Here is a 20,771-nt window from a genome sequence, read left to right as displayed (position 1 = left end):
GATAGATGAAAGCATGCATGCGTGACGTGTACAAGCGATTATGTGATTGACACGTTACCACGCGTCTGTTCGCTCTTCTTCGTCTTCGTCTTGATCCTTCGACAGACCTGATTCGATTCCCGCGTCCAGTCTGGGAGACGCTGGAAAACGTAGGGTTTTATCCACACCACGTTCTCTCTGCGAGGCTGCTATCATGTTCTAGCCCAATGTCTCTGAAATGCTCCACGTGATATTCGAATGCCTAGACGCGGGTTGAACGTGCGCAGGCACGACCGGAAAGGCACGTATCTTTGTCGGCGGCGCGGCCGCAGATGGACATAGGGTGAAGGATGGTGCTGCGTATCGTCCAACGGCAGCTGTACATGGAGGGGGCATGACGCGTCCAAACCCGTCGCGCACCCGTGTTCTATGATGGAGAGTCATAGAATCGCGCGAGGAGGAGGACGACGAGTTTCCCATCTGGACGCCATCGGCGCTTTCTCTGGGCGAGCGCGTCTGTTTTAGGCCGTCAACTTTCCCTCACGCGCGTCGGCGTTCGGCGGGCCCCAGCGGCGGCGACCGTCACCAGACCTCGCACCCTGCCGATGCACCCTCCGAGTCGAGGTCGAGCTTGCGGTCATGACGTCAGGCCTCGCAATCTCCCATATAACTACTCTCCCCGGTCCCCCTCCCCGTTCGTCTCTTGGACTGCAGATCCCCTCGGCGACGGCGACCACAAACAAACAACAGTCACAAAATGACTTCGACTATCGATACAACCACCATTGGCAAGCCGCCCCCGCCCGCAGCTAGGCGCGCACGCCGTCACGTCCGTTCACTCACAGGTGTGCTCCCCCCGAACAATCCCCCCCTTGCATACACGCAGCTAATCACTCTATCATACAGGCGACTTCCCCGAAGTCGACGAGAAAGGCGAGGAGAAATGGCCCCGCGGCGAGGAAGCAGCCTGGAAGGAGGCCATGCGCGACTTGCACACCGGTCGGGTTCCATTCCGTTCATGCATGACCGGGGTCGTCACTGACCAGGACGCGGTGCTCTTAGACGTCCCGGAGGTCACCAAGTCCATCGTCGGACACGTGCAAACCTCCCTCGCACGCGCGCCGTACAACCTTGACGACTTTGGCGCGTACCAGGCCTCCGCACTCTCTGTGCGCGACAACCTCATCGTCAGCGGCTTCCATTGCGTCCTTATTTTACCACTAACATCCCTTCCCTCAGGTCAACTGGAACTCTACCCAGCTCCACTACACCCGCAAAGCTCCCAAACGCGCCTACTATCTCTCCCTTGAGTTCCTCATGGGCCGCACCCTCTCCAACGCACTTCTCAACCTCTCAGTGCTACCTGCATACGAGTCCTCCCTCGCGCGCCTCGGCTTTGCTCTTGAGGACGTGCTAGTACAGGAACGTGACGCCGCGCTCGGGAACGGCGGCCTCGGGCGCCTTGCCGCGTGCTATCTCGACTCGTCCGCGACGCAGGAGCTCCCCGTATGGGGGTACGGCCTGCGGTACAAGTACGGGATCTTCCAGCAGCTCATCAAGGCGGATGACGGGACACAGCTCGAGGCGCCCGATCCGTGGCTGGAGCATCAGAACCCGTGGGAACTGCCTAGGTTGGACGTCGTGTACGAGGTGCGATTCTATGGGACGGCGGAGCGGTGGGGGGATGGGAGCGGGAAGGGGACATGGAGTGGGGGACAGGAGGTTTTGGCGGTGAGTTCATTGCCGACTGTTTGCTCTGTCCCGGGCTCATGCTTTTTGGAACCTGTTGTGAAGGTCGCGTATGATGTTATGATCCGTCAGTGCTCAACTGTCTACCCTCTTACGACTTTGGCTGATCGTCATGCATCGTGTTTGTGTATGCAGCTGGCTATGGCACCAAGAACACGAAGTCCATATTCTATTCTTCATTTCCATATTTCTACTGACAATGTCTTTTAGCAACCTCCGCCTCTGGGAAAGCAAGCCTAAGCGCGGTTTCGATCTCCAGAGCTTCAACGGTACGCTGCTATTCAATCTTCTACACATTTCTCACTGCTCTATACGCGCCGCTCCCACGTCTTCACACACCTTTTGATAATTTTCGTTTGCACCGTTTCGAATCACTGACTCATTGGTGCAGCGGGCGACTATGAGCGCGCGGTCGAGACGTCCAACACGGCTGCGGCGATCACATCCGTCCTGTACCCGAACGACCATACCAGCTGTATGTTTCTTTGACTCGGTATGCTTCTGCGCTGTCTGATTTCTCAATCAACGCTGTCCGCAGCGGGGAAGGAGCTACGGCTGAAGCAGCAATACTTCTGGACGGCGGCGAGCCTTGCGGATATGATGCGCCGGTTCAAACATTTGGAAAAGCCGCTCTCGTGCGTGTGCTTCTCCTTTTTGTTGACATTCATTCGTCCTCACCATGCCTCGTTATTCTGCTGCCGGGTGCAGGGAGTTTGCAGAGTGTGAGTTTTTTTTTTTTTTTGCTTTGCAATGAATCGTATCCAGCTTTGCATCGATCGGGTTTACGAATATTGATCTTTGATTCGGTGTTGGTGCAGATAACGCGATCCAGCTGAATGATGTGCGTTTCTTCCCGCTCTGCCTCCTCTCACCGGAATCTCCATAGCTAATGCTGATCGCGATATCGCATGCACAGACCCACCCGACGCTCGCTATCGTCGAGCTCATGCGCATCCTCATCGACGAGGAAGACCTGCACTGGGACCAGGCGTGGACGATTGTCACCAACACATTCTTCTTCACGAACCACACCGTGCTGCCGGTACGTCCTTTTCCCTCCTCTGCCCGTTCTTCTTGTTCTCCGTCTCATGCTCTTTTTGATCGTAGGAAGCGCTCGAGGTAAGCGGTCGATGTTCGAGACGGTGTCTTGTGCTGACGCATTTTCACATCTTCTCTCTTGTTTATTCTTCTCGCGTGGTGTGTAGAAATGGTCGGTGCCGCTGATGCAGCACCTGCTGCCGAGGCATATGCAGATCATCTTCGATATTGTGCGTCTTTCTACGATTCCCGTGCTCATCGCTCGCGCGTCACTGACTATATGCGTACTGAACTCCGTGAACTGTGCACGCTGTGTAGAATTTGTGAGTGCTTTGCTGCCTCTGTCTATGCGTATCAGTCGGCTCATAGTTCTCTGCAGATTGTTCTTGTCATGTGCGATCTCTTCGCTCTGATGTCGTAGTGCGGAACCTAACCACCTTTTTCTCGTTGTATTTTGTTAGCTGTCGAGAAGAAGTTCCCGGGGGACAGGGAGAAGCTTGCTAGGATGTCGTTGATTGAAGGTGAGCTTCCGCTTTCTCGTCTAGATGAGAGACTTATATTGACTTTTTCTTTGTCCGCAGAGGGATACCCGCAACAAGTCCGGATGGCGAACCTGGCTGTCATCGGTGCGTCGCCGTCTATCTCTAGTCTAATTGATTTCTTATCGAATAATTCTGGCTCATTTCTTCGGTTTCAGGTAGCCGCAAAGTGAACGGTGTCGCGGAGCTGCACAGCCAGCTTGTGCAGTCGATCCTGTTCCCTGACTTTGTGGAGTTTTACGGGAAGAGCAAGTGCGCACGATCTCCTTCTCTCATCTACTGCCAAGATACGGCCACTAACGTGCGAGCTTTGCAGGTTTAGCAACGTGACGAACGGGAGTGAGTCTTTTCATTCATTTATGATTTCCCTTGGTCTACGTTCTTCGAACCGCTCTGAATCTTACGCCTTCGTTGCTTCTTTGTCATCCAGTCACCCCCCGGCGCTGGCTCGACCAGTGCAACCCGGGACTCTCGCAGCTCATCACCGAGACACTCGACTTGCCGAAGGCGGTGTGGCTGAAGGACCTCTCGAAGCTCGAAGGGCTGCTCGCACACGTCGACGACGAGAAGCTGCAGCGCCGTTGGGCGCTCGTGAAGCGGCAGAACAAGGAGCGCCTCGCGCTCTTTGTCGAGAAGTTGATGGGCGTCCGGGTAGACGCGGATGCGATGTTCGATGTGCAGATTAAGGTGGGAGCTCTTTGAATAATGGAATTGGTTCATGACGTGCTGATGCAAATTTTTTCCGTGGCGCAGAGATTGCACGAGTACAAGGTCCGTCTTCTGTTTATAATGATGGACAAACCAATCTCAGTCGCTTCTCGCTTAGCGTCAAACTCTTAATATCTTGGGTGTCATTCATGTGAGTCTTCTTCCTTGCATGAATGAGAGGAAAGATTTAATGTACAACGTATGTCATAGCGATACCTCCTCATCAAGAGCATGACTCCCGAGGAACGGAAGAAGGTCGTAAAGAAGGTTGTCTTTTTCGGTGGCAAGGCGGCTCCTGGATGTACGTCCCTCCATTCCTCTACTCACAGCGGATTTCTGAAACCATGCAACCGCAGATTACATCGCCAAGCTGGTAATTGCGAACCGCATACTCCATTATGATTCGAGTTACATTTGACTTACCGATCTCTTGTTAGACCATCCGCCTGATCGTCAACGTCGCCCGCGTGATCAATAAGGACCCGGACACGAAAGCCTACCTCTCGCTCTTCTTCCTGCCTGACTACTCCGTCTCGCTCGCCGAGGTGCTCATCCCCGCGTCGGACATCAGCCAGCATATCTCCACCGCCGGTACTGAGGCGTCCGGCACGTCTAACATGAAGTTTTGCCTCAACGGCGGGCTGCTGGTCGGCACCGTGGGTGCGTTATTCTCCTCGCCACCTGTCGGGCTGGTGTAAGCATAGTTGATCGCTGATCGGAGAACAGACGGCGCGAACATTGAGATCGCGGAGGAGGTTGGGGAAGATAACGTCTGTGAGTAGACACCATCGCTTGACATTGTTGGGCTCGAACATGCTGAATAATGCTGTGGCGACGGCTGATACAGTCTTCTTCGGGCACTTGACCCCCGACGTTGAGGATCTGCGGTACCAGCACACGTACCATCCCGTGCCGGTAGAGGAGAAGTCCCCCGCGCTGGCGCACGTCCTCAACGCCGTCTCGTCTGGCATCTTCGGTGACGGCGGGGTGTACGAGCCGTGAGTCTTTCCTCGTCGCGTACATTCGCCGCGATCTGCATAGCTGCTTGCTGATAACATGTTGACGCGCTTGCAGGCTCCTCAACACGGTCAGGCAGGGCGACTTCTACATCCTCACAGAGGACTTTGACTCTTGTGCGTCGTCTGACTCGCCTAGCGAACCGCGACGTTCTCGTGGCTCGTGTGTCCCGCTGCTGACGACTGTTCTGTTCCAGATATCCGCGCGCTGGAGATGGTCGACGAGGCGTACGCCGACCGTACGGAGTGGATCAAGAAGAGCATCAGGACCACCGCGAAGGTTCGTGAACACTCATCTGTACTTTGATCGGTTCTAGCGTCTGATTCAAACGAATGCAGATGGGCAAGTTCAGCTCCGACCGAGCCATTCAGGACTACGCCCAGGAATACTGGAACATCGAGAGCATCAAGCTACAGGAATGAGTTGACGAGTCTTAGATGCTATGCGCCAATGCGCCGTCAGCCGCAGGATACAATACCCGTTGGACTGTTTGTAAGTTGTTGTGCACCATGTGTTTTCCACCCCGATGTGTAGCAATTCGAGCGTTCAAATTTGTATTCGATGATATCAAGAACAAAACGACGACAGTGACGTTTGAAACCATAATAATCAGAGAAAAACACACACAAGGAGATAAGTAGGCGAGCGACGCTAGGATAAACAGACAGCCATAGAAAGTGCCAGGTATGTGTGCCAGGTTTACATGGAAAATGAACATGAGAGAAGACATGGGCAAGTAGAATGTTAGCAAGTGGGAATCGAATGAGTACGAGGGGTCAGTCAAATGCAAGATCCGTCCTAAAACTGTGTCATGTGTCGGTGGGCGACGCAGATTACGAGTGTGTTAGTCGAATAGGAGTCGCGAAGTGATAAAAAAAACGGAACAAGGATGAGTGGGTATTCGAAGTAATGTTTCACAAACCGTGGTTGTCGACACGAGATACCGAGACGAAGAGAAAAAAAAGGTAAAAGACGTGAACAGGGAAACGCATTACGGAACAAACGCATAATCGAGACAGGACATTATTGAAAGCGCGGGTGGGTATGCGGGTATACGCTGCGGCGAGAATCGGAATCGAGAAATGTCGAAAGAAAGTGATGAAACCCGGATACAGATGTGGGATAACGTTGAAAAAAAAAGACGGTAAAGGGCTGCGTTTACTCCGCAGGTTTTTCATCTTGGGCAGCCGGATTTGCAATGCTAGACTCATCTTCGGCGGCATGTGCAGGCTCGACAGGTATGTCTGGGTGGCAGCGTCAGTGGTTAAAAGAGATGACGTATACAATGTGAGAACACACCTTCTGCGGCCTCCACATTCTCGAACTCTTCCACTGCCTCGCTTGCTTCTGGAACGTCGACCGCCGCAGACACAGCTGTCGGCACTGCAACGCAAACAAATCATTAGAACCGATGATGCTGTTTTCTTGTGACGAGAACCCACCTTCGACAGGCTCTCGTGCCTCGGGTTCTGCCACTACAGCCTCGGGGGCTCCAACTGTTTCGGTTGCGTCTTCAGACACAGTAATCCCCTCTGGAACTTGGTAAAGGCAAAGATTAAGAATCGCGTCCAAGTCTTTTGGATTGCACCACGCACCTTCTACAACGGACGCCTCGACAGTCGACGACTCCACGTGGACTTCGTCCGCAGCAGAATCGGGAGCAACTTCATCAACAGCTGACTGATCATCGATGTAGCCGTTCTCCGTTGGGGCAGGAGCCTGCGTGATCTCCTCAAACGCAGTGTCGACAATAGCATCAGGTGTGGCTGATTCGACGGTGGGAGCTGCTGGCTCGGGGCCTACGATTTCACTTGCAACTGGAGGCTCAATAGCATAGGGCTCGTCCTCGGTGGGTATTGGGGCATCCTCTATCACGGGAGTAGGCTCCTCAGGCGCGATGTCCTCGACGATGAGACCAAGTGCAGGTGTGACATCTTCGTCAGCAGCAGCAGCTGGCACAGTTTCTTGAAGGGACACGACCTCCTCGGCAACAGAATCTTCAATCACAGAGACCTCTGCAAGAGCCGAAGCCGGCACCTCGGGTTCTTCGACGAGGACGGGGGAGCTAAGTGCAAGCGATTCCTCAACAACCTCAGCAGTTGGATCTTCGGCGATTGAGGGCACTTCTGGTGCAAGGGATTCGTCGACACTGGATACGGCCGGTGTTTCCTCATCAGTGAGCACAGGTTCAGCGATTTCATGATGTTCCGCGGGGACTTCATCTGGCACCGGAGCTTCCGCAGCAGGTATGGGGTCTACAACTCCAATCTCCTCGACAGGAATCACTTCCAAAACCGGTGCTTCCTCCCCAACTGGCGATGGTTCCTCAGCAATCGGAATCTCCAGAGCCTCGGCATTCGCAGGAGAGATGTCCTTGGACTCAGACTCGGCGACGGGCTGCGACTGGGGAATAGACTGAGCTTCAGAGGACGAATCGACTGTGGGAGATGGGTCCACGACAATAGGGACATCCGAGACAGCAGATACAGTGGCCTGTTCAACCTCGGATTGGTCAGGAGCGACCTCGGGCTCTGCGACCTCGGCTGGATGAACAGCCTCGGTCTCAGGCTCAGAGGCAATTGCATGGACTTCTCCTGGATCATGAGACGACTCAACGATCGTTTCAGCGACTGCAGCAGGGATCTCCTCTTCAGCATGAGCCTCATCGATCACAGTCGGTACCACGGTTGACGTCGACTCCACGTCGAGAGCACTGGACACTTCCGTTTCGTTAGACGGATCCTGAACAGGAAGGGAAACATCCTCCGTCGTCGCAGGCTCAGCGGACACTTCCTCGACCACCTGCGCCTCCTCGACGGCAACGGACGATTCAACAGTAGCAGCAGGTACTTCCTCAGCAGTTGCAGAAGTCTCAATTGGAGCATCCGCCTCTACAACAGTAGGAGTCTCCTCTGTGGGAGCAGATGCGTCTTCGATCGCAGCATCCGCCTCTTCTACGACAATGGGGTTTTCTTCGACCACGATCGGAGCACTTTGGGCGGCAGCAGAGACTTCAGAAGCAACGGCTGGTACCTCCTCCGCAGCAGGAGGCTCCTCCATGGCAGAAGCATCCTCCGGGACCACAGCAGCCTCTAGGACAAGAGCGGGAGCTGCTTCGACGACAGCGGGTAGATCTTCCAAGGTGGGAGCTTCCTCTACAGGTGTCGTCGTGTGGTCAATGGGGAGAGAAACCTGTTCGACAGTAGCAGGGACATCCTCTACAACAGCAGGGGCATCCTCGACAAGTGCGGGTGTTTCATCCAGAACAACAGGACCATCCTCTACAGCAGCTTGCGATTCCTCTGCAGGTACGACTGGCTCTTCGACGACAGCAGGAGTTTCCTCGACAACAGCAGAGATTTCCTCGACGAGGACAGGTGCATCGGCTACGGCGGTGGAGAATTCTTCGACTGGCACAGACGTCTCCTCGACAGCTACTGAGACCTCTTCCACGGGAGCAGCGGTTTTCTCGACGCTGACCGAAGCCTCTTCTGCAGGAACAGGAAGTGCCTTGACAATTACCGGGACCTCTTCCACAGCAGCAGATGATCCTTCCGGCGTTAGGGGTGTATCTTCGACAGGGGCAAGTGTTTCCTCTAGGACAACAGATGTACCTACAGCAGCCTGCGTTTCCTCTGCAGGTACAGCCAGCTCTTCGACAGCAGGAGGTACCTCTACAGCAGCAGGGATTTCCTCGTCGAGGACTGGTGCGTCAGCCACGGCAGTGGGTGCCTCTTCAACAGGCACAGAGGTCTCCTCGACAGCAGCCGAAACTTCTTCGACAGCAGCAGGGCTCTCCTCGACAACAGCAGGGGCCTCAACAGCAGGGACTACTGCTTCTACAGGAGCTGACACTTCCTCCAATGCGACAGGTGCGTCCTCGACAAGAGCAGGGCTCTCCTCGACAGCAGCAGGGGCCTCAACAGCAGGGACTACTGCTTCTACAGGAGCTGACACTTCCTCCAATGCGACAGGTGCGTCCTCCACGACGGCAGGGCTCTCCTCCACCAACACGGACGTCTCTTCAACGACAGCGATCAGAGCAACCGATTCTTGAACAGGGTCAGCGGAGTTTTCTACGACTTCGGCGACGGGCTCCGGTTTGGCCGTCTCCTCAGCCGCGCTCTCGACAGGAACGGGCGTCTGATCGACGACCGGAGGCTCGTCGGTGGTGGCGGCAGAGTCGTCGATCTGCGCGAGGGCTGCAGGTTCGCTGGTCTCGAGAGCAAGCTGCGGGCCGACCGTCTCTCCTGTCCGAACAACGTTCTCCGGCGCCGGGGGAAGAACGTCACCGTTGGCGTCCGAAGGCACCTCGGTGGCTCTGGGTTGGCTCTGGTGCTCCTCAGGTAGAGGAATGGAGTCAACGGGAGGCGTTGCGGTAGAGTCTTCAGTGACGAGTTCGATATCCTTGGGGGGAGGGGTTGGTGCCGTGCTAGAGGGTGCTGTGGGCATGATAGGTTCCTCGACTGCAGGGATAGGTGCGCTTGACTCCGCTGTCTTGGAATCTTCGACGGCCTCGATTACAACAGCGGCTCCGGCGGCGACTGTAGCAGCAGCAGCCCCGATGGCCAACTCTGCGCCGGAAATACCTGTAGCCTTCTGCGCCTGCTTTTCCTTCTCCGGAACAGGTGGCCTCGCCTCGCTCTCCACCGCACTCGGCCTCGCCTCCTTTTCCTTCTCTTCCTCCTCCTTGACGATCTCGCCCAGCTCACCGACCTTCGGCGACTTGCTCGCCTTCTTCTTGCCCGCTGCCTTGTTCTCGCTCCCTGCGAGGAAGCTCAGGCGCTTAAGCGTTGAACTCACGAGGGACGAGCCAGAATCAAGCTTGCTGAGCGACGGGCGCGGCGAGGTCGCACGGCGGCCCTGGGCAGCTTCCTGCTCCGATTGTTGTGGAGGGGGTGAGGCAGGGGGACTCGGGCGGGTGAAGACCTGCTCGACGACGAGCCAAGCGACGGGCGTGTCATCGGCGGGGCCTTGCAGGTCTTCAAGAGGCTTGAGTTGACAGATCACGAACTTGGGCCAGTCCGATGCAATCGCGTCCAGCAGCGCGTCGCTCCAAAAGTCGATGAACGCCTCGTCGAGCTTGATGCGTGCAACGTGCGCGGACTTGGAAACAGGCGGAGCAGGCTGAGGGGGAGCGGGCGGTGGAGAGGGCGGGAGAGAAGCCGGGCTATCCATAGACGAGCGGCGGCTCTGGTCGAGCGACCCACGGCGCTTTTTGCTCGATTTGCGCGAGAGTGCGACGGGCGGGGTCGTCTTCTCGACGTCCTTGTCCCACAGAGTCGATGCGAAGTCGCGTAAGCCGGGCTCGACAAAGCCCTTGCTCGTGAACTGGAGCCAGTCCGTCGGGGTGTCGGGCGAGGCGGTCGTGGGCGCTGTCCCAGTCGCGGTGACAGTCGGCGTGGCAGTGGATGGTCCACCGTGGCCGGAAGAAGACGGAGGAAAATGACCGTTCCCAGAGGGAGAACGCTGAGTGGGAGATTCGGGCAGAGGGAGCGAAAAGGCACGACCGCGACTGGGAGAAGACCGGATCGTGGGCGTGAGCAGCGCGAAGGTGGGGCTCTTTTCAGGGCTGTCTGCCGGGATCAATGACAACAAGCGAATGGTCTCATCTGCGAAAATGCGGGCAAACACGGGGAAAGAGTCTACCCCTGGCTCTGTGCTTTCGCCCTCAGCAATCCCGCTGGATGCCTTTCGGATGGCATCCCAGACTAAAGTCTGGTCGCCTTCTTCTGGACCTTTGGACTTCAATGCCTCCGCAATGAGGCGCAGGGGGTGCGACTTGGGCTTTGTAACCCCCGTGTACTCTGTCTCTAAACGAACATAAAGTGCGTCATAGCGACGTGTCGAGAAACGGGGACGCGGTAGGAGATCATCGTCTGAAGAGCTCGAGCCTTGTCCGTAAGGATAACTGTCAGTTAATTCTGTGAGGCGCTTGGGCATCTTGTTCGAGACTGCTTCATCTCTGAGGACATGAACTCCTGTAAGAACTTGAATATATGCGAAGGATACAACACACACCTGATTCGAGAAAGGAAAAGATGTTCCAAAATACGCCCAGCACGCTCCCAACGATCATAGAATGTCTTCCAATCGTCAGCTTCCGCAGAACGGCGACCTGTAAGCAGCCAGAGCCCCATGAACTTGGTCAACTTGCTGCCCGAGATCCCGTTGGCCTCACTATGAGCTGCCAAGGAAGAGATGACATCAAGAGTAGTAAACAACAGCTCGCTATGCGCGGGGGGCAGCTGAGGCACAAGGGTTTGAGAGAATGCCAGCGGAGGGTACGAAGCAGATCGCTCTGCCTGAGCAAACGCGTCATACCACGCCCAGTCCGACGCGTCCTTGCCGAACGCGTCAGCTTCGAGTTTCAGATGGCGAAGGCCCCAGCGCAAGACGGCGGCGACGTCGTAGGGCGAGCGCGCGTAGTTGAGCTCGGATTCAAATGCGGAGACAGAAGCCGCGGAAGTAGGAGTGAGCGTGGTTATAGAGCTTTTGGGAGCCAAAGAAAGTATGTAGAGAGAGATAAGTTTGCGCTGCACCTCCGGAGAAGAGGAGTACCAGTGCGGGTGCATGATTCCCAGGGTTTCCAGACCTAGTGGGGTATGTCAGAGATGAGACGGTGATTGGAAGGATACAGAACGCACCACGCTCGACGATGACCTGCGAACATGCACGAACAAGGACTAGTGTCTCGAGCGGAGTCAGTCGCCTGTCTCCGATGACAGCATCGTCCAAGATCGTCAACGCATCGGGGTCCGCTTCGAAGACGACGCCAAGGGCGCGACTGCGCTCCTCCTTGGGCTTGGGGAGGTTGAGGGAGAGGTGCGGTACGTCAGATGGTTTCTTCTGAGCCGTAAGTGGAGGCGAGGTAGGACGCGATCTGCTGCGGAAGAGCGTGAATCCGGCGTCCTTCTCTTTCTCTTTATCTTTCTGGCTGGCGTGCTCGCGCTCGCGCGCTTGAGCCGCCTCGATGAAGTTTGTCGCAGAAGGCGACGGGGTAGCAGAGACGGCCTCAAACTTGCCTTCGAGGAGTGAGCCATTTGAGATGCGCTTGGACGCCTTGTCGTCGGCCTTCTTACGTCCAAAAATTCTAGACAGGAACGAGGGCATTGCGTGATGACACGATGCTGGCCAACACGATCACACATGAGCCTTCGGCTGCGACACACCGTCCCAGCATGGCAAGTACGTACCGAAGAGAAGGTCTTTAAGAGATCGTGGACGGTGTTGAGAGGATTAGAGGATCGTTATGGTTGACGGTCGTCCACTTTGTAGAACGTTGGAGGCCAGGTTCAAAGAGGGCGACAAACAAGCGCAAACTACGCACACCTGCCGCATGTTCCCTTTCGGCGTCCTCCTTGAGCTGTTCCTCACCTTCGCTTCCTTGTGCTGCCCACCGCCCCATTTCAATACCTGTTTGCGTTTCATTTGTCGTGCTATTTTTTCTTTATCATCTCAGCGTGCCCCACAGCAGCGACGATAAGCACATCATGCAAGTCTAGAGTGGCCGCTGCTGTATCTAGCTTCTTTCGTCCGTGCGCTTTGGGAAGTTGAGAGGCCAAGGGCGGCATTAGACGGGACCGTCGTCTAGCGGTCAATCATGTTCACATAATGCACGACGGCCTCTGCTCGTATCACGTCACGTGATGAAAAAGCAAAAGATGTGAGTTTCTGGTGATCCTGCTGTGCCTTATAGGTCCACTCGTTTGGACCGGCAACTTTGACGACCCACAATCGAGGAAGCACTTATGCCTCATGTGCGGTTCGTTTCTCAAAGACCACTTGCCCTATTAGTGCGCGATACTCCTCTGGAGACCACATCTTTCGCATTGACACCCCTTCACATCCCCAGTCACCATCTTGTGTACGAAGCTTTTGATGCACCAATTTGAAGTCTTCTGGTGAAATTCTCATGCTGTCATTTGTTGAAGTTCGTGGACGTCTTCGACCTTCTTCAACAGACGTCTCTCTGCTCGACCAGGCCCGACCCATTTGTTCAATTCCGAATGCTTGACCTCTTGGCTAACTAAATTTTTTAACAATTGTTTTGCCAGCAGTCTCGCGGGAGCTTGGGTTCCATGATTGCATAAACCATCGCAGCTTCCCCGCCTATCTGTCTGTCAGCCTCAGCTGTCGCAGAAGCTTGAGGAAGATGGGAGCGAATGCTGATAAATTCTTCGTCATCACCGCGGCATCATGACAAGTGCTAGCCAATAGGAAGCATCTGACGTGGAGCTTTTTGGCCCTAAAAGGCAACCGGCCTCCAAATCATGAGTCCTGGCGACTCGGTCCCACTCGGCCCTGCTGAGAGCTGTCAACTATTTATTGTTGATCTCTGAACGCGTTTTCGACAAGTTGGCGAGTGTCCTATCTTCCACAAACGTTCAGCATCATTTCACTCGACGCATCCCTCGCGATCATGACCTCGACACTTAAGAAATCGCGTTCAGATGAGACCATGGCGAGCCAGTTCGCGGCGATGACCACCTTGAAAGAGGATCTGTATGATGAGGGTTCCGTAGATCCTGTATACCAAGCCAAAACGCGCGTCCTAAATCAGGCGTTGCAAGAGATTGGAATGGGTAAATACCAGGTGAGTTCAATATCAGTCGTGTGATATGTCCTTGCTTGCTCAACTCGGCCGCGTTTGCAGTGGGCATTATTTGCGGTCGCTGGTTTTGGGTGGTTCTCGTACGTGACATTCTCTTCAAACTGGTATGATGATGTGGATGTTGATTTGGTCCTTGGCATCCGAACAGAGATAGTATCTGGCCGGTAATTTGGGTCACTTGCATGGAACCACACGACTCGAGCTGAATGCTTGATTCAAGTTGCTCACAGGCCTGATCCTGTCTCCCGTTCTCAGCGAATTCCACTTCGACGGGCCCTTTCTTTCCCTTGCTGCCAATATCGGGCTATTGGTAGGCGCACTACTTTGGAGTTTCGGTTGTGACATATGGGGTCGGAAGTAAGGCTTTGATCTTCATACGATATCGATTGGGCTACCTGTTGACCAATGAGCGTTTGTAGATGGTCGTTCAACTTGACGCTATTTATTTCCAGCGTATTCGGTATAGCGGCAGGGGGATCGCCGAATTTTGTTGCCCTCGCGTGTCTTGTAGCGATCCTCGGTGTAGGTGTTGGGGGAAATATGCCCGTAGATTCCGCTGTATTCCTAGGTTCGAATCACTGACTTTTTTTGCAGCCGATGGGAAAAAATATTGACTCTTTTCTCATTCTTTCTAGACTTTGTGCCGGGTTCACATCAGTACTTGTTGACAGTTTTATCAATATGGTGGGCCCTCGGCCAACTACTCGGCTCTCTGGTATGCGCGATCACCTTTCTCCAATTCACTCGCTCGTTTATCTCACCATGTCCCGATTGAACTCTCCAAGGTCGCATGGCCACTCATCGCGAATTTCTCGTGCTTACCGACAGCCAGTTCCTGCACACGCGCCGAAAACATGGGCTGGCGCTACCTGCTCTTCACCCTCGGCGGTCTCATGTTCCTGCTCTCCCTCCTCCGCATGTTTGCCTTCCGCCTGCACGAATCTCCGCGCTTCCTCATTGGACGCGGCCGGGATGCCGAAGCCGTCGCCGTCGTGCACGCGATTGCCGCATACAACAACGTAGAGAGTAGGCTGTGCGTCGAGGATCTAGAGGAGGCAGCGAAGACTGTGAAGGATCGGGAGGGGGCGAATTTGCACAAGTGGAAAGTCCTCAGTGAGAGTTCCAGTTGGGGGCCAAAACACGTAAAGGCATTGTTCGCCACGCCGAAATTGGCGCTGTCGACGAGTTTGTTGATCGCCCTCTGGGGTATGTCTTCTTTCGTCTGCTACTTATACAAATCTGATCAATTTTTGTTAGGGATCATTGGGCTCGCATCGACCTTGTATAACAACTTTTTGCCTTATCTGTGCGTTAAATCTCTTCTTTGTCAGTATCACATTTTACTAATAAGAGGCCACAGCTTTGCCAGCCGTGGAGCAAGGTTCGACGACGCAACCTATTACACGACCTACCGCAACGTACGTAACACTATCCTATGGTTTCTTCCTCCCCTCTATATTTCTAACCTTCACGTTTCTCGTTGTTGCACACAACAGCAAGTCATCCTCTCCATCACGGGCATCCCAGGCGCTTTCCTCGCGGGTTGGGCGATCGAGCGGCCCCTGATAGGGCGGCGCGGAACGCTAGCGCTCTCCGCGGGCGAGTACTCCCCTTCGTTCCAAGATTGACATTACTCAACGACCCCCGCGCGAATCCAGGGCTCACGGGGGCGTTTTTGCTCGCGAGCACCACCGCCCGCAGCTCTCCAGCGCTGCTCGGGTGGAACTGCGGGTATGCATTCTTTAGTAATGTAAGTCGCCGTCATCCGAGTGACGAAGCGATGGCTGATTCGATGCTCGGCACTGTCGTGTATGCTCACAGATAATGTACGGCGTCTTGTACGCGATTTCGCCTGAGCTCTTTCCCGCCAAAGACCGTGGTACGGGCAACGGCCTCGTCTCGACTGCTACGCGTGTCTTCGGCGTCGTTGTATGTCTTTGTTCTTGTTTCACGCGCCCCGTTTTCGATCGTTGACTCTTTGCCCGACCGGCCAGGCTCCCATAATCGCTCTTTATGCTGATATCAACACATCTGTACCAGTGTACATCGCTGGAGCTCTTACTGTCGGTGCAGGTGCGCTCGCGCTTCTGTTGCCGTTCGAACCTCGGGGCAAGGCGTCGATCTGAACGACTGCTTGCTGGATGAGTCGATGTGGAGGATAACAGTGATATGGGCGACGTAAAGGTAAAATTCTGGAAGGATCCTTTTCTTGGGTTTTCGTGCGTCCCTTTCCTTTAATTTTATCTTTCTGAATCCCTTTAGGAGCGGCCTGCTTGCGTGGTGCTCATCGTCCGTGCATGGCATTGTTGCTCGTTTGTATGAGCTTCTTTGGAATCTTGAAGAGAGGAAACGAACGAACTGCTTAGGTACACTTTCACTTGACATTGCGAAAGCGCCGTACGAAATTCGATGTAATAGAAATCCACCAGTTCAAGTCATCTTTCGCTTTTGTTCCCGCCGCACATTGCCTCAGTGACAGTCACGCAAAGATTGCGTTCCTGTATGCGCGTCATGGCGGTCTGAACATGACGTCACGCGCGTCCACCGCCTTGGACTCTTGCCTTCAAATCGAGCAGTTCAGACTGCTCCTTACAAGAAAAAAAAACTATCAGCTATAATAGCTGTTGACCTTACTAGATTGTAGCCGCCCTTTCATCCGACCATGGTCAGCACATCGCTCGGAGAATGTGAGTCGTTCCCCCGCCGTACTTTGCAATCTCGAACACTCGATAATGCTGGACGTATATCAGCGGACGCCAAGTTTCCGAACCAGCACGGTGATGGGCTTCCGCCGTCGCCAACACGCGAGAATCCCGGCCAGGTCGCGTTCCCTTGTCCTTCATGAAATTCTAAGCTGATGCTTTCGTGTCCGTTCCGCAGGTGTACCCGAAATCCGATCCTTCGCGTGCGTTTTTTTGTTACCTCTACGGTGGTCACCACTGACCTGCTCTCGATATTCTTGATGCCGGTCTCGCATGCACAGCGGCGCCCCGCACTCCAGCTACGCCCGTTACACCCCTCGCGAATCCTTTCCTTTTCCGAGCCGTGCTTGACGACCTCGACACCGCGCTCGGGCGCGCAGCTGACGTGGTAAGGAGCGAGGCCCCAGGGGGTGGCTTGTTTGACATGATCGACGGCTGGCGCAGGGATCTTGCCGGCGTGCGCGCTCGGTCGAGTCCAGGAGCAAGCAGGAGTCAGAGCGCTGGAAGGGAAGGACTGACGGAGAGAGCCGGGTTTAGTATAGGCAGGATTGTCGAGGACATGCAGACAGGACATGGAGCGGAGAGGGGAAGAGGGAGGGAAATGGATATCAGGATTAGAGGGGGGGACACAGACGCGGAGTCGGCGGAGAGCGGGGGGATCTTCGTGGATTGAATTATGGTTAGTGGTGAGCGCAGTCGGCCTGCTCTCAAGCAGGAGGTTTTGAAGCCCCAGCTGATTTACCGTGTTGGGAGTCCTGATTTATCGAATATCTCCAGAATACAACAAAACGCGACGTCAGATTGCAGATGCATACAGATCGATTCGACGTCGACTTCTTATCGGTCTAGTGAGGAGACTAGGTAGTAGGAGCGTCGGACTGTCGACGCTCGCGTATATAAGCTTCAATCATCTATCACCTACATTCATCCGGTTTGATATGCACCTGCAAGAGACACGGTACTAGTAGATGAGCGCTACGAGCCAGCACACCAAATTCGAATTCGTGAGAACGGCAGCCGGCTCGGTCCGAGACATTGCAAGGGCATCCGGCAGACCATAGGGCGCTGTGTAGAACTCCTAATTTTTAACCGGGTTAATAACAGGTGTTAATAACGCGTTATTAACGCGTTATTAACAGGCACGTATCGGACCCCTTGGTTTCTAAGGTTAATAACTAATTTCCCAAAATAGTAATATATCTCAAATTTGTTGTTATTCAGCGCAATCTCTGTTTCTGAATGATTGTCAAACTCACCTCCTTGTCCGGAGGAGGCCTCCAAGGTGGTGGGGGCAGAAAAGAGGGCATACAGTGCCGTTGTCGTCGTCCCAGCACTGTTCTTGTTGGTGGTAGCTGACACGTGACACATGAGTAAAGTATTGTTAGTTGACTGAATTCTGGAGGCATATGAATGATTTTTTGGATTTTATGGATAGTGCCTGAACCTGATCAGGCTGTGGTGTATTATATACAGAATGTAGGAGCTTGAATGATGTCCAACTTGCATCATGGTGGCTTCTCTGGTTCTGCCAACTCCACAACCGCTTGCTCAAATCATCCTGTCTATGCTCCAGCCATCTAAGCCTCTCCAATTCATTTAGGCTTAGTTTACAGAATGTATAACACTGAGTGAGCTATGAGCCATCATTTTGTTTGCCCATTTTCTCGATATTACTTTCATTTTCCCACGCTCACAATATGTAGTTATTAACACTGGTTATTAACGCGTTATTAACACCTCCTGGTTAATAACCGGTTAAAAAGCCCTGCGGAGTTCTACACAGCGCCCTAGCAGACCAGCAGCCTTTCACGCTCATCCGCGATGATCTTGCCTCTCACTTGATCTTAGTCTGAAGAAGACGAAAGGGTGCTCTTACGATGCAATACGCCTGAAACCACTTTGTGATAATCAGTATCGGGTTCCTTTCACATCGGACCCCTTCAATCCGCATTCTCAACATGCATAGCTTCCTCATGACGATGGTCTGTGGATTGGAGTTAAACAGGTTTTTACATCGCCTGGTTTGACTACGTTGCATGCCCTTCAAGTGGATGAAACGCCGAAAAACTGGGACTTCTGGGTATGACAAAGTCTTGATATGATGGCTCGATTGTGCCCGTAATTTACTGTGCACGACGAACCGTGCCATACGGGGACGGGTTGGTCATCGTCCAATCGCAGTCGCCATAGCACTATTTTGGGTAATCCGAAATCCGATGAGTGCTGCATTATTTCCTCCTCCGTTCATGACAGATCGGTTAAACGACTCGCGTAATAAAATCAGAATCATCTGTGTGGAAGACGTGTTGGGCGGTAGCATTCATAGGTCGACATTCGACTGCAAGGGAGCAGCTGACAGCCCCTATCTGTGACAGAGCCGTTGTCCATCTATGTTCTGAACATCAATTACCAACAAAGCATTAGCTTCTCTGCACGCGGACGCTGTGCCTACACTCTAACTCCCTCAAAAGGTATTATGTTGGTTAATATTGTGCGTGTTTCGTTGTGATCTTTCCTTGTGTGCGCACTCGGACAAGTTCAGCTTCGAAACGGGATGTGCTGCGTTGTGAGTCGGACCGTGGCCCCACGACTGCCCAGTCCAGCATAAATAGGCCGATGGCGAGAAGAAAACTCACTCGTCCCCTCAGCGCCTACGATATACACTTTACTATGTCTCCTTCTATTGGAGAACTTGTCACCGCGCCCGCTCAGCCCTTCGCCGATAGCGACAAGAAGCCGCATTTGAAGGCCAAGGATGAATTGTCTGGGCAGCAAAACGCATGTAACCTCACGTCCTCTCCCTTGTATCAGTGCTGATGTGATTCTCCATACACTAGATCAATCCTTATTCCTTCTATGAGCCCCACCTCGACGTGAATGAGAAGTTTCCTCCCATCGAGATCTTCGAATTCAGCGACCCAGGACTCCGGGCGGACCCCACCAAGCCCCACCTACTCACGTCTAGCGTCACAAAGAGGCACCTCAGCCCGTGTATAGGGACAGAACTCAAAGGGGTGCAAATCTCGCAACTTGGAAAGGAAGGGCTGGATGAGCTTGCGCTGTTCGTTGCAGAAAGGAAGCTGGTTATCTTCAGGGATCAGGACTTCAAGGACATTGGTCCTGAACGCCAGATCGAAATTGCGCGTCACTTCGGGCCCATTCAGTGCCATCCCACTTCTGCAAACGTGAAGGGCTATCCTGAGTTTCACCTCGGTGAGAATCTCAGTTTTTGTGGATAAGTTAGCATACGGTAGCTCACTGTGTCCCTCAGTCTTTCGTAAGACGGATCTCTCTGACCAGGCAAATCGCACTAGCTGGCATACAGATGTAGTGAGCTTCGCATGTTCGCGTCGCATTGACACAGTCTGACTGTCCCTTCACTGTACGATGAATCAGACATACGAGAGGCAGCCACCTGGTACCACCTTCCTCTTCATCCTTCGCCAGCCATCGCTTGGTGGAGACACGCTTTTTGCGAGGTTTGCTATACTCTGCCGTATTTGAATGTGTACTTTGACCCTTGAGTTGCACACCCAGTCAGGTCGAAGCCTACAACCGACTCTCTCCAGAGTTCCAGAAACGTCTCCAAGGATTGACAGCCGTGCACAGCGGCGCCGTTCAGGCAGACAACGCCAAGAGGTGCGGCAGGCCTATCCGTCGCGAGGCCATCGAAACTGAAGTATTCGCACTGTCTTTTGTCCACTTCATTCCGCTGTCGCTGAAATATCCCACTGTCTAGCATCCACTCGTCCGCCAGCACCCTGTCACGGGCGAGAAGGCGCTTTTCGTCAATCACGGGTATACTAAGCGTATCGTCGGTTTCAAACCTGAAGAGAGCGAGTGCCTGCTAAAGTTCTTATTCGATCATATCTCTAAGGGAGCCGACTTCCACGTGCGCGCGACTTACGAGCCTGGCACTGTCGTCGTCTGGGTAAATTTCTTCCCCTTATAATGTTGCAGAGAATATAGCGCTGACCTCTCTTCGAATGTGCAGGACAATCGTGTGACGGTGCACTCTGCAACGCGTGATTTTCCACTTGACGAGGACAGGCTTGCTGTGCGTCTCACTCCACAGGCAGAAATTCCCATTCCGGCTTGAACTGGCAATGCATGTACAGCATAATGCGACTGTGTTGTACTATGACAATATCATGTCTTGAAGAGAATCTAGAATGATCTAGGGCGATGTGTTTCTTGGTTATTGAAGCAGAGTTCAAGGGATCAAATGTCAGATCCACTTACTGGCGAGCACGGCACAAACAGATCAAAAGCTTTATCACGAGAGAAATTAACTCATTAAACATGTTATAACGACATATACTGTAGCACTGCGAATGGATGAACTTCCATCTGAATTTTGAACAGGTGAGTGAGTGGTGGACATGTGAATGCCGCTTCCAACGGCAGTTGCCGAAATGTCAAACC

The 20,771-nt window shown here is 53.8% G+C and overlaps 6 protein-coding genes across 6 annotated transcripts; 4 read left to right on the top strand and 2 right to left on the bottom strand.

The window, feature by feature from the left end:
* Nucleotides 1-406: 406 nt before the first annotated feature.
* On the bottom strand, nucleotides 407-620 carry HETIRDRAFT_452783 (uncharacterized protein; the record flags this gene model as incomplete). Its single annotated transcript, XM_009549943.1, has 2 exons — nucleotides 407-495; nucleotides 524-620. 2 exons carry the CDS (start codon nucleotides 618-620, stop codon nucleotides 407-409), a joined length of 186 nt encoding a protein of 61 aa, XP_009548238.1.
* A 69-nt stretch (nucleotides 621-689) lies between these two features.
* On the top strand, nucleotides 690-5,634 carry HETIRDRAFT_147175 (glycosyltransferase family 35 protein). The gene is made up of 29 exons (XM_009549942.1): nucleotides 690-824; nucleotides 886-978; nucleotides 1,042-1,166; nucleotides 1,219-1,710; nucleotides 1,774-1,795; nucleotides 1,864-1,888; nucleotides 1,939-1,997; nucleotides 2,120-2,203; nucleotides 2,267-2,363; nucleotides 2,437-2,450; nucleotides 2,547-2,569; nucleotides 2,645-2,770; nucleotides 2,836-2,847; nucleotides 2,934-2,996; nucleotides 3,221-3,287; nucleotides 3,348-3,392; nucleotides 3,464-3,557; nucleotides 3,622-3,644; nucleotides 3,736-3,992; nucleotides 4,059-4,076; nucleotides 4,132-4,164; nucleotides 4,224-4,314; nucleotides 4,370-4,386; nucleotides 4,451-4,673; nucleotides 4,740-4,787; nucleotides 4,861-5,011; nucleotides 5,088-5,146; nucleotides 5,227-5,309; nucleotides 5,369-5,634. Exons 1-29 carry the CDS (start codon nucleotides 737-739, stop codon nucleotides 5,450-5,452), a joined length of 2,616 nt encoding a protein of 871 aa, XP_009548237.1. The 5' UTR covers nucleotides 690-736; the 3' UTR covers nucleotides 5,453-5,634.
* Nucleotides 5,635-10,721: 5,087 nt separating this feature from the next.
* On the bottom strand, nucleotides 10,722-11,329 carry HETIRDRAFT_247075 (uncharacterized protein; the record flags this gene model as incomplete). The annotated part of the gene is made up of 2 exons (XM_009549941.1): nucleotides 10,722-10,995; nucleotides 11,052-11,329. Coding segments are annotated over 2 exons (552 nt in total), but the record flags the coding sequence as incomplete, so codon positions are not given.
* Nucleotides 11,330-13,363: 2,034 nt separating this feature from the next.
* Nucleotides 13,364-16,092, top strand: HETIRDRAFT_35589 (major facilitator superfamily). The gene is made up of 13 exons (XM_009549617.1): nucleotides 13,364-13,626; nucleotides 13,687-13,724; nucleotides 13,793-13,808; nucleotides 13,865-14,001; nucleotides 14,064-14,212; nucleotides 14,280-14,359; nucleotides 14,430-14,850; nucleotides 14,902-14,950; nucleotides 15,005-15,062; nucleotides 15,141-15,243; nucleotides 15,303-15,394; nucleotides 15,466-15,573; nucleotides 15,639-16,092. The coding sequence occupies exons 1-13, from the start codon at nucleotides 13,453-13,455 to the stop codon at nucleotides 15,768-15,770; spliced, it is 1,557 nt and encodes a 518-aa protein (XP_009547912.1). The 5' UTR covers nucleotides 13,364-13,452; the 3' UTR covers nucleotides 15,771-16,092.
* A 214-nt stretch (nucleotides 16,093-16,306) lies between these two features.
* HETIRDRAFT_171806 (uncharacterized protein) lies at nucleotides 16,307-17,019 on the top strand (the record flags this gene model as incomplete). Its single annotated transcript, XM_009549940.1, has 4 exons — nucleotides 16,307-16,331; nucleotides 16,395-16,465; nucleotides 16,525-16,549; nucleotides 16,628-17,019. The coding sequence occupies 4 exons, from the start codon at nucleotides 16,307-16,309 to the stop codon at nucleotides 17,017-17,019; spliced, it is 513 nt and encodes a 170-aa protein (XP_009548235.1).
* Nucleotides 17,020-19,101: 2,082 nt separating this feature from the next.
* On the top strand, nucleotides 19,102-20,445 carry HETIRDRAFT_124428 (uncharacterized protein; the record flags this gene model as incomplete). Its single annotated transcript, XM_009549939.1, has 7 exons — nucleotides 19,102-19,128; nucleotides 19,184-19,559; nucleotides 19,618-19,676; nucleotides 19,743-19,825; nucleotides 19,884-20,025; nucleotides 20,086-20,277; nucleotides 20,341-20,445. The coding sequence occupies 7 exons, from the start codon at nucleotides 19,102-19,104 to the stop codon at nucleotides 20,443-20,445; spliced, it is 984 nt and encodes a 327-aa protein (XP_009548234.1).
* Between the last annotated feature and the right edge of the window lie 326 nt (nucleotides 20,446-20,771).

Source organism: Heterobasidion irregulare, assembly GCF_000320585.1.
Source record: "Heterobasidion irregulare TC 32-1 unplaced genomic scaffold scaffold_07, whole genome shotgun sequence".
NCBI lineage: Eukaryota > Fungi > Basidiomycota > Agaricomycetes > Russulales > Bondarzewiaceae > Heterobasidion > Heterobasidion irregulare.
Note: the sequence above shows the minus strand (reverse complement) of the source record. Positions and strands in the feature narration are given on the sequence as shown.